The sequence below is a fragment of the Molothrus ater genome, chromosome 3, assembly GCF_012460135.2.
Source record: "Molothrus ater isolate BHLD 08-10-18 breed brown headed cowbird chromosome 3, BPBGC_Mater_1.1, whole genome shotgun sequence".
In the NCBI taxonomy this organism is placed as follows: Eukaryota; Metazoa; Chordata; class Aves; order Passeriformes; family Icteridae; genus Molothrus; species Molothrus ater.
Window position 1 is genome coordinate 81708774 of NC_050480.2, and position 12543 is coordinate 81721316.

At 37.1% G+C, this 12543-nt stretch overlaps 1 protein-coding gene across 1 annotated transcript in view; it reads left to right on the top strand.

Moving 5' to 3' along the window:
• Nucleotides 1–12543, top strand: part of EIPR1 (EARP complex and GARP complex interacting protein 1) — a 74285-nt gene that overhangs the window by 27257 nt on the left and 34485 nt on the right. The window contains exon 4 of the mRNA XM_036380864.1: nucleotides 9311–9467. Coding sequence (XP_036236757.1) covers nucleotides 9311–9467 — 157 coding nt within the window. The remainder of the gene's footprint in view (nucleotides 1–9310; nucleotides 9468–12543) is intronic.

Here is a 12543-nt window from a genome sequence, read left to right on the forward strand (position 1 = left end):
CTGGGAGAAATTTTGTGTCTGCTGGTTGTGGCCACATATCTGGAGTTCTGTTGAGGGGAAGTACCAAGTGGAGACCATGGAAGGCTGATGTAAGGGGGTGGTGAACCTACCTTTTCCAATTGAGCTAGTGGTTAGAACTTGGTTCATCAAGCTTGAGGCAGCCATATAAACTGCTGATATTGGATGGAGTGGCATTTGTCCTGCTTGAGGCAGACATACTGCAAAAGTTATATTTGTCTTTGGAACTCCTAAGGAGTAAAATGGTAATGCTTGAGGTTATATAGATGTACTCTTGAATATGTCACTGTCTATAAAGGTCCCAATTCAGCAGGGGGATGAGTGATCTGCACTTCCCATCAACTTGTTAAGGAGTGCAGTTTTTAATACTTTATGAAATATCAAGTGGAATTTAAGTGTATTGGTTTCATTTCACCTTTCATCTCACTGACAGCTGCCATGGTACCTCCATGAGACAACTGTTGTGTGTGTAAAAGTAGCAACGTGGACAGCGCTGTTCAGCTCTGCTCCCCTTTCTGATGATAGAAGCCAACATGTAAATATCCCTCATTAAGTTTTATTGGTGTACTGTGCAGCTTTCCTCAGCCCAGAGTTAAATCTCACAAATGATTTTCTCTGGCTAGCCAATGCCTTTTTGCTTGTGTGGTTCTCACTGTTTTTGCAGCTTTTACATTATTGCACCCAAATTCTGCCTGAAGACCAGAGTTCAGCTCACTGGTATAGCAATGATTGCAGTTTGTTTGGGCTGTCCCTGTATGGCAGTTCCCAAAGTGCAATCAGTAAATTTTGACCTCCCTCAAACAGGTGTATGTCTGCAGAGTATATTAGCAAAAAAGAACTTTGCTGAAACATTATCTCAAATCACCTTGGGATAGCATAAGAAGCATCAGACTATTAAAAAGTGCAATTTATGCCTTTTCCAGTTTGGCTGCCTGCTTTCTGCACACTGTCTCCTGTTCTTCCATAGAAAATGATGGGTTTACCTGTCTCTCCATCTCATACCCCATGCCTTTGCACACTTAGATCGTTCTAGCTGCGTTAGTGTGCAGCAGGTGAGGTTTTTAAAACTTCCTTGAGCATCTGTATATACAATGCAAATATATATTACTGTTAGGATGAAGAGTGAGCTGCTGTGCTTCCATGTTTTGTGGGTTTGTTTTGTTTTTATTTTGTTTTGTTTGGTAGGTTTTTCTGAAAATCAGTGTCTGGTTTTTGGTAGCTAAAAAGTGCATTTAAATTATGGAAAGAAAAATTAAACTCCTTGTGGCTCATTATTCCTACATATATCTCACCCTCTGTATTTCAGAAAAAAATGTAAAATCAAGGACTACACCGGCTTTTAGAACAAACGATGAAGTTATTAACCCAGAAAACAAATGGTCTATTTTCCATCTTTTTTGCTTGTGAAGGACATGATGCTGAATAAACAGAATACAGGGGTTTTTTTAATAATTGATTAAAAGTGCTGAAAGGCATATTATTTTTTTAAAACAAAATACATGTACCTGAGTAATTTTGTTTTTATTTCTTAATTCTATTAAACTTGAAGAAGCACGTTCACATTGATTGATAAGGAAGAGTGCTAACTGTTTGTCAGTGGAAGGGAGGAGGGTTCTGAGCACTAGCTGCTTGTTCCTGTCATACTGAGAGCACTAATGGGCACCAGCTGGGCTGTAGCTATAGCAGCTTCACCACTTCAGCCTTGCACAGCACGAGCTGCTGTGGCAATGCTGCAGAAGGGCCTCCTGTGCAGATTTAGGAAGTACACACTTCAGTTGTTGTTCCCTGGGCAACAGAATCACTGCAGACAGCTGGCTTTGCACCACCTGAGCTGATCAAAGAGCAAAGCCAGTCAGGCACTGGTACTTCAGCTCCTCCAGCATTAGTGTGAATGTCTGCAGGCAGTGATGTAGGAAGCACTGTCATTCAGGTTTCAAGGTTAAACACAGGCGAATGAAGTAGAGTGACAGCAAAAAGTAATATGAAAACATTGTTCCTGTAGATAGTTCAGTCAGGTGTGTATAGCTATTGGTGATCAAGAATTAACTTTAAAATATTAAATTACCGATGTACATATAAAATATCTTTTAGAATTATTCAAAAAGAGACGGGGAGGCTAGCAGTAATTGGCTTGAATTTCGGGAGAAGGAAGAACTATCAAGGGTGATAGATCATGTTTTTCATTAATAAAGACCATAAAGAATGTTTGACCATAAAGATTGAAGTGGTATGTGAAATGATATGGCTATGAAGAAACTATATATGGTTTGCTGGAAGCTTCTGACAGGTCAGGACTGAGCAGCATGGTGGGCTTTATTCAGCAAGTGATGCCAGAAGCATGAAAGGTGGATGATTGAGCAGTAGCGAACTGTAACATTGTCCAATGTGGACCTGTATAATTGGGATTAAGATCCACTTGAATATGTTGGATAAGAGTGGAGGGGTGGGAGGGGCAGGTGGTAAATGTCCATTGAACTCTTTTCTTGTACTTCTTTTAAATTATAGTAATATCCACTTAACACTTTGCTTAAGAGGGATGCTAACTTCTTAAAATACTGTTTTAAAATTTGTTATGAAATAATAAAGATTATTTTTAATTACTCCTCTTAAAATAAGTTTCTCCTTTATCTTTTTCTAATATCTGTATTTACTTCCCAAGATAGCGTCCCTTTTGCAGAAGCAGCTCTAGGGAGTGATCTTGATGAACAATAACACTGACTTTTAGCAAGTCCTAAATATGCATCTGTCCACACCTGAAACAGGAAGGAGAACAGATTTGGTGTGTTTCTGAATGTACTCCGTCCTCATTTGCTGAAACTGCAGAATATTGATTAGTATCCACACTTCCATTGAGGGTTTGGTTTTTATATTCCATATATTATTTGAATGTTTTGTATTTTGTATTTATTTTAGTAACATTTGATGAAAGTCTCTCTAAAGTAGGTTCAGGTGAGGTTTTTGTGTTTTGTTCTGTTGAGGATTTTTTTGGTTTGCCTTGGGGACAAATTAGACTGTGTATTTCTTGTTTGGCTTTTCTGATGTACTGCATCAGTGGTCCAGATATCAGTTGGTTTCTTAGTGTGTTTACTGAGGTTGCATGTTAAGTCCTTTTAAAAACTGTTATTTATTAAAGAGAATAAATTAAGAAGACTGTATAAACAGATTTTATTGTATCTGATGTTCAGTTGCATTCTTTGTAGTTTTGCGGTCTGTGGCATTTTCTGAAGAATCTTTATAAGAATTCTTAATTACTTAAAATTTTAAATTTGTCTGTCTAAGTCTGGAAATGTGACAAAGCTCACTTCTTTCATTCTGCATGTCTTCAACTGTAGGAATTCTGATGCAAAATCTCGAGCGATGTGAAGTACACAGGCCATCCCTTCTAGCTTTAAAAACTACCAGTTCATTAAAAAAATTGTAGTTTTCTACAACAGCAGGAATGACTTTCAGTGTCCTGAACAACTGTATTGCGTCTGGAATCAGCAGTGTTCTTATATCCACAGATGTTTATTTTTGCATCTTGTACAGAAACAATTGTGTAGTTTTAAGGGATGTCTGCTGGCCACCGTGTTCAGCAGCAGCAGTGCCATGAATTGATTGGTTGTGTGTGAAGGAACTTTATCAAGGAGTAACAGCTACCTGTAGTTAACCTTACAGTGTTTCTTTTTGAACTCTGGATAGTAACATCTTGTTATTTTTAAATTTCAGGCAGATATTTTTCCCCAGGCTTATGTCTCGCTCTTAATTTAAATTGGAGCAGTTCTCCAAGGGGGAACAGTGTTTGGATGAAGATAAATGGGATGTCCCACCAATCTACAGCTTTTGCTTTTTTTCTGTGTTGGAACCAGCTAGTAGTATAAAGCTAAAAATTGTCATGGAAATAGTCCTCATTGAGAAGTCCTTTTGGTGCTGCAGGGAAAAATGGTATTAACTGACCACGTTGTGACCCTTTGCAAATTGCACACTCTTCATGTAGCGGGTTTTCTCACTTGCTCAACTTGTAAAGTAGGCACCAAGGATGGCCTCATGTTCTATAGCCATGATTATCTCTTCGGCTTTGGCTGAACTCAACAAAGTTTGAACTCAGCGAAGTTTATTTTTTACATTTGATTACTGTACCCCTATTGCTACCAGTTTAATGTGTAGTTGCTTCCTAATTCAGTGCTGTCAAAGTATGGGATTAGTTGTTTATTCCTTAAATTTTGTTTTGCTTGTTTGTAAGCCTGGATCATTTCAACAGAACTAGGTAGATGAAACTATGTGCAGTCACTCTAGCAGATATTATCCTCTGTCCAGGAGATAATATTGGTGGACTTGGGGAAATGGCGCATAACAGAGGGTTGTTGCAGCTGGAACAAGTACATTTAGCTCCATCCTTAGCTGTACCTAGCAAAAGATATACTGAAGATGTGTGATAAATTTGATAAGGGATGAGAAGGAACAAATATTTCCCCCTCTAGAATGAGAATGAATAAATATGACAAAGATTCAATAGTTCATTGTCTCATTTCTGGATCATTTAATGTGAACAATGCGTGAGGAATACAGTGGGACATCCTTCTTCAAACCTTTGACTTACTCTCTATGAAAGTTCAGTAGTGCTTAGTAAACCTTGTAACATTTTTCTTAATATACTCAGTGATAAAACTTCAACACAACCTTATCTGTTCTCTTCTGCATTGGTGCTGTGGCATAAATAAAAATTCTTGTTTCAATGTGAAGCAGGGATGCAAAAAATGGTTTTCAACTAAAGGAAGGCATAGATGCACGACATAGAGACACCGTGTTTTTACCTTGTTTTTCTTTCTTTTACAGAATAACTGGTATTGCCATTTAGATATTAGTTTCATACTTGTCTTTTAGCATTTTAAAGAGATAATGTGAGAGCGGGTAGATAAAAACATTGTCATTTTGTATGTATATGTGCAGTAATGTGATGTGAAGAAAGTAAAGGATGGGAAAACCTGGAGTTTCTTTTTGCCTTTAGGCATTCTAGATAAGCAATGGCACTACAGAGGTGGTAGTGAAATTACCTAGTAACACTGGATTTTTAAATTTTCATATGATCACTTGGGAAATAAGGCTATATGGGTAATGCCACAATTACTGTATACTGTTAGTGAGCTTTTCATGTGGCCATGGGAAGCTTGTTGTGGGGACTTAGATTTCAATATAGTGAGAATTCCTGTTTGTGTTCGTGGATTTTGTGTTTGGAGGTTTGTAGCTAGTGGTTATTCTATTAAGGGGAATTGTGACCCAGAAAAAACTCCACTTCATCTATCAGAAGAGTGACACTTTCACTCAGCACTTAGATTTGCCCTCTCTTTTACAAATGAGAAAATGGTATATTTTAAAATGTTCCTTATATAAAAGTAAATTAAGCCTTCCTTAAGGCTAGCCATATCTAAAATTGTCTGGATGGCTCTGGAAATTCCATTTTGGTTTCACACATCTGGGAATTAACAAAGTGTCAGAACTTTCCAAGGAGAAGTTAGTAGTGCTCTGAATAAAGTCTTTGTTCCACAGATTTCAGCCATGTATCTAATTCCAGAATTTCTCCAAATTTTAAAATGAGAATATTTGCAATGCACGTACAGTTGTTCAAAATAGATGGACATTCAGCAGCTGGAAAGTGGTGTATCACTTCCCTCATCATCATCAAACCCATCTGAAAACAGAGGATAATGTCTGTGCTGAGTGTCGAAGTTTTGTGCTTGTTGGCTTTTAGTGTTATCCCTTTCTGATGTGCAATTTAATTTATCCTTCACCACTAGTCCCAATAAAGCAAAACAGGCATGGAAGTGCACAAAATTCTGCACCAACTTGTACTTCAGTTTTCAAACCACCAAAGTGTTAAAGGAGACTGGATCACCTCAAGTTTCTGAGGGATTTTTCTCTCAATATATATATATATATATGTACACACATACATATACACTCATGCTTTGGCCTCCTTCAGTCTTCAAAATGATGCTTGTTTAGTTGTTTTAGGGTTTCCAGTCTGGAAATCTGATTGTGCAAGGAGCTAATACTCCAGTTTGAAGAAGCTAAAATACCATTTCAAGGCTGTCTTTAAGATTGTGGTGCTGTGGTTAGAGGAAAGATGTCTTGAGAATGTTTTTCCCCATCTTCCTCCATCTAAAACCTTTACTCCACAAAGCAGCAATACTTGTAATTTCAGTCTTTCTATGGAATATAAATTTGATGTTGCCCTTCAGTCTTTGATTTTCAGTCTTCCCTCAACTGATTTGGCCTATGTGGAAGTAATTTGTTTGTTAAGGATGAGAATTCATATTATATGGTGCCTGTGTAATTACTCATTTCTCTTGCTTACGACAAAGAGAGCTCAGTACTACAGAGTTTATTACAGGGATTTGTTTCCTTTTCTTTTCTGGTATTCAGAAGAAAGCTAAATTTGTCCATTGTATATTTGCAAGTTTGGTGCTTTATGGGTGTGTGTATATGACATGTTCTCACTGCTTCTTGAACAGATGCAGGGCATTGAAATGTTAATGCATTTGCTCCATGTTTTACCAACCACAGTTTGAAATAATTTTGGGACCACCTAGCCATCCACTAGCAAGAAAAGTTGAAACCATAAGAATGTGGTCTGTTGTAACTTTTCAGAAAAGATATGGTGTAGGAGGTGATCATGCAAGTTTTACGGGCAGCTTCACAATTATCAGAGAATTTTAAGAAAAGTGGAATAACAGCAGATTTTTGTAAATGAAATGAGAAATCCGAATTGAAACTGAACCAGGATAATGAAACATCAATGTTGGATATTGCTGTACATGTCACACATGAGAAAAGGAAGGGGCCCATGGAAAGGGCCCTTTTGGTTTCTGTATTCAGACACCTGCTGTGTAAGATGGCCTTCATAATCTCATTATATTCACATATGTTCTAGTAGAAGTAATTTTAAATTTATCAAAAGTGAACAATACTTAAAATCAGTCTCTATCCTTTTAAAAATCTGGCTGTATAAAAATTTCTATTTGTTAGCTAGCTTGTAAAATGCAGCAACAAAAAACCACCCCCAAAAACATTAAAAAACCCACCAAACCTCCAAACCAAGCAAACCCAAACTACACCCCTCCATCCCCAAACTACTTCAGAAGTGATAGTTGGTTCATCATTTTTAATTATGTCCTAGATTGTACCATAAATTTTAAGAATTGGGCTCACCACTGATTACTAGTTGAAACCTTGTAGGTTAAATTTCAACTAAAAAGAAAAAGATAATATCTATTAGGTAATTCTCGGGGAAGGTAGAACCTATCAGTGTATTGAAAAGTGTTTTTTGTGCAGACTATTTTTTTTTTTAATCTGTTTCCTAAATATTAAGTTTCTTCGTGACATTTTAAAGTTCTCTTAAGACTTGCAGTGCTGTGCTGGAGAGGAAAGATGGCTTGAGGAGCATGTAGTTTGTTTTCCATGACTTGCTTTTGTGATTCTCTGCCATGATCTTGATAATAGTGGAAAAGCTAATGCTTTATATGCATGGTACAGACCTTTTTGTAGTTATAATCTACCAGAAACTGTTCATTACTGGTCTGTCACATTGAAGTGAAACGTTTGATAAGTCTCCCCTTCTTTAGCTATATTGCACTTTAATTCATTTATTACTTGCGTGGTGTACAAAGCACACTGTGTGTTGGTTTGCCCTTTGCTAAGGAAAGGTAGCCATCCACTGCTGCTTTCTTCTCTTCCTCAGTGGCATGTGGATCTAGAGTAAACAATTTGCCTGCAATGATTCAGAAATAGCTGTTTAGTTAGCATGCTCTACAATTAGAAAAAGTTCAATTAAGTGTTAATAAATAAGGGATTTTCTATCATCTTTAGATGTATGGTCTCCTTTTACTGTATTCAACTTGTATATCCAAATAACTGTAGAACAGATATGTACATCATACATACAATTCGTGCTCAGCACAATCTATCAAATATCCAGTGATTGTGTGTTCTGAATTCATATAAAGTCTTCCTCCTATCCCTGTTTCCTGTTGCAGAAATGGCCTTTTTTTCCCTCCAGGTTTCACATAATGACCTTTTTTTTTTAATTTCATATGACTGCATTTTAAACATTTCTTCATTCTTGTATTCAGGACTTACTATGTATCAGTTACTTTTTGTCCTATTCTGTGTTGTTTGGCTGCCTCTTTTTCCATATAGAATATCCAGATTGGTGACCTTTATAATACATGGTTTTTTCCTCTGTTAGTATCATTTTAGCCTGAGAAGGCCTTTTCAGTGTCCTTGCTTCCTCTTGAAAACACTCTCATTACATGCAGCTGCTGCCACTTTCCTTTCCACTGATGAAGTTGGTCGCGTTTGCTCACGGCTCTGTAATCACGCTCTTGACTAAAATCAGCTAAAATGTACTTGGAGATAGAGGCCTGTAAAATGACCTCAGAAGAGAAGATGTATCATTTCTTGCTGCTTATCCTCTGGACTCCTCATGTAGCTCATCCTGCAGCCAGCAGTTGCTCCCCCTGCTTTTGCTCACCGTGGCCGTGGCTGGTTCCTTTGTTCCCACTGGAGTGGATCGCACCGACCCGTTCATCCTCACTGAACCCTGGACCAGTGGCTGGAGCAGTGTGAACATATGCACTGCTGCTCTGGTCTCCTCCCATTCTGCACTGCTACAAATTGCTATATTGGGTGATAGGCACTGCCATATGTGCACAGATCATATGGTATTTTCTCCTCAATCTACAGTTGCCTTGTTCTTCATACATTGTAATACTTTGCTATATGCATGAAAGTTCAGTTTTTCTTTTGAAAGCCATTTTTATTTGCTGGGGTTAGAGGCATATACTTACTTGGGAAACCTAATTTTGCAATAAACAGTTGCTGGTAGTAAAGGATATGAGATAACACTCTGGATTAAACTGGAGATAGCTGTTAGAAGTGTTTAAATGATGTCTGTATCTTTACTGTTAAGGAATCAAGCAATGTAACTTGTCATATTCATTAACATCAGTATGGGAAATGAAACTTGGAAAACATGCGTCCCAAAGAGTTTTCATAAGCACCTAATTTTGTTTTTGTTCAGGAAGACATATGTCAAATACATGCTAATTATGAGTTCTGCAGCACCTTGTCTGCTAACTTGAGGTCTGCCTCTGTAGCCATGTTCTGCATTCTTTGAATTCATCATGGTATAAGATTTTTAAATATTTCAAACAACAGATGTGCATTGCTTATAGATTTGTGTAAATGTTGGTGCAGTGTGTACAAAATGCATCTCCCATACAATGATCTGTTGACATTATTCTCTGTTGCTTAGCTTCAGACACTAAAGTCATGACATGTGCTGCTGTTTGGAGGATGCCGAAGGAATTGGAATCAGGCAGTCATGAATCCCCTGATGATTCATCAAGCAACACTCAAACCCTGGAGCTACTCTGTCACCTTGACAACACAGCCCATGGCAATATGGCCTGGTAGGATTCTGCATATTTTATACTTCTAGAAAAAGCCTAAAGGATAGACTCACGCTGTTAGTTTTGTGCAGATTTATATTGAAGAAACTATGCTATACGCCTTAAAAGTATTCCATCTTTAAAAAAAGGTATAAATTGGATTTTTAGTCCCAGATGTTTCATAGATTAAAACATATATTAAAGTCCTGCAAACACATATGGAGTAACAGCCTGTGTACTGCTTGAATGTGTTTTTCCCCACCTGCCCCCATCTAAAGCCTTTGTTGCACAAAGGTATAATACTTGGAATTTGAATCTTTTGGAATATAAATTTGATGTTGCATGTAAGTTTTTCTTTTTTAGTCTTCACTGGACTGATTTAGTGTGAGTAATTTATTGTTTCATAAGGATAAGAATTCATTATGTTACATGATGCCTGTGTAACTACTCTTTATCTGTTGTATAAGTCAAGACAAGGAGAGCTACAATACAGCAAGAGGTTATTACAGAATTTTGTTCCCCTTTCTGTTATTTAAGAGGAAGTTAAATTTGTCCATTATGTATTTGCAAGTTTGGTGCTTTATAGATGTGGGTATATGACATTGCTTCCTGACCAGATGCAGGACATATAATAAGTTTTAAGCATTCATTTCTAGCCACAGATGTCTAGTTTGAACCTTGCAGATTAAATTTTAACCAAAGAAATAGGGTAAATTCAAGATGCTATTTATTAGGCAGGTCTTGAAAAGATAGGGCATATCAGTGCGTTCAAAATTTATAGATGATTTTTTTTCTAAGATACAGGTTTTCTGAGTGTTAAATTTCTTCTCAGTAGCATCCTTTAATTCTTTGCTACATATTTTAATATGAGTACTCCTCCTTGTAATTATTTTATTATTTAATTTCACTTTTTATTGTGGACACTTTTTGATAATTAATATTCCCTACTAAATTGGAAAGGTTTTGTAGTTTGTTTTAATCTTTTAGGCTTTGTGCTTTTTGTCTTTTAATTTTCCATAATCAGTTTCTATCTGATGCTGGAATGCCAGAACTTTGTATGGTAGCCAGATCACTAAAGGAGGAATAGGAGGCATATCACTGCTTTTTGTCAGGATGTGAATTATATCAATGTCCAGAATTTGTTTTTTGCTCTAATAACAGCTGATAACATGCTCATGAGCAGTTTTCAGTCATCTGCTGTCTGATTTTGTTCAGTACTTAGTGCTTACAAATATCTACTGCTATTTAATGCCCTTTACCTATGTGCATGTGTATATATATGCATGGAGATTTGAAAATGTTTAGTGTTACAGAGAGATAAAAGGTTTAAAGAGAATACTTGGCATTAGTACTCCTCACATCATCTCAGGAAAGCACAGCTGAGTTAGAGGATCTTGCTTTAGAGCAGACTTTTCTATTCCTGTCTCGCACATATTGGACACAACTCAAAAATGAGTAAATTAGGCCTTCTGTGCTAAATGTGTCACATAAAGGCCACACCCCACTGAGTGGTGTGTTGGCTGCAAATAGCAAGGTAAATATTCTTTGTATTACACTACTTAAGTGTTTAGAAAAACATGAAACCTTTAGACAGTAAGGGTTTGATTGCTGCTGGAACCAAATAGGAATCACAAAAGCCATTTTTGTCAATGCAAAGTATTCTATTGACAATTTTTCAAACCACAATGTAAGACCAGTGTTCTGGTGTACACAACCACTATAAGATCAGTGGTGGTCTTACACCATATACTTGCAGTAAGAAGGATCTGTCATTTGCCTTGTCATTAGAGCACACATACCCTTATGTTTTGCCTGGAAAACCACAGGCTGAATGCTGGATCCGAGCTTAGTGTGACCATGCCACAGTATGCTGGAGCAGTGTGACTACAGCCATGAATGATTTGATACAGGCTTCATTTTTTAAGTTAATTTTGACTATTATTAGTCAGAATGCATGCTAAAAAAGATTAAATAAAAAACTGGGCTTCTATAATATCTTTCTATGCTGGGCCTGGAGGAGTGGGCAGAGTTGCCAGTACAGTTTAGAGATGAAGCATGTAATGTTGGTGTCAACCTTTGTGACAGTGGCTCCAGATAGCAGCTTGTAGCACGATATTTTTTGTGTGTCTTGGTATCCATTGCACAGATGCTTCATGAGATTTATGGATCTGGTTGCAGGTCATAAGTGAGTTTTGATTGTAAATCAGGAAAAAAAGCAAAACTTCCTTGAACATGCGACTGGTTATGTATTCCAGCATCTACCACCCTCCTCAGGGCTTTATTTGCTTGTAGTTTTTCTCATGTTTACTCTGCTCTGCTTCCTTCCTTATCATGCTTTTTTCAAGGTGAGCCTGGTAGCTGAAATTTACCTCGCAGATTTTTGTTTCTAGTATCATGCACTAAGAAACACAAGGGGTGGATTTTTTTCTAGGTCTGGTGTGTCAGGAATTGGGTTTGTTCAACTCTGTACTGATGTTAAGAACTCATTCTGCACTTTCTTACCTTTCTCATCTCCTTTATGGAATTCTGTGCTCCAATTTCTCTGAAATGTCTTACTAAAAACCAGTGGAGACATACTTAATACCAGTTCTCTTTTGTGAAGCAAGACCAAAAGAGGGTTTTCAATCAATTGTGACTAAAATCTTAAACTTTGCTGTTGTGTTACTGAACACTGTGCCCTTCCCACTCAAGATCTATTGAAATAATTTTCTAGTCTTGACAAAACCTTTGGCAAAAATCTAATATCCAGAACGTTACAGTCAAGTGAAAAAGAAATTTGTTTTCTACAGTTCCATTTTATCTGGATTGCATGAGTTACTGTGTTTAAAAATTAAGCATAACCTTTCATTTTTAGTATCTGAGATTGTTTACTGACTCCAAGCTTTGAATTTGGGACTCATCAGCATTTTTATTCAAACTCTTGTATGGCATAAAGAGAGTTCAGAAAATTAAACAGATGCTTAAATTAGGCCAAAAAATAGGCCTGTTAATTGTTCTGTTTGATTCTAGCCTAAGATTTTTTCATCCTCTGCCTGCTGTTCCTCATGTAAGCCAAAATGGAAGGATTTCAAGTGCAAAAATCCTGGATGAATTACTT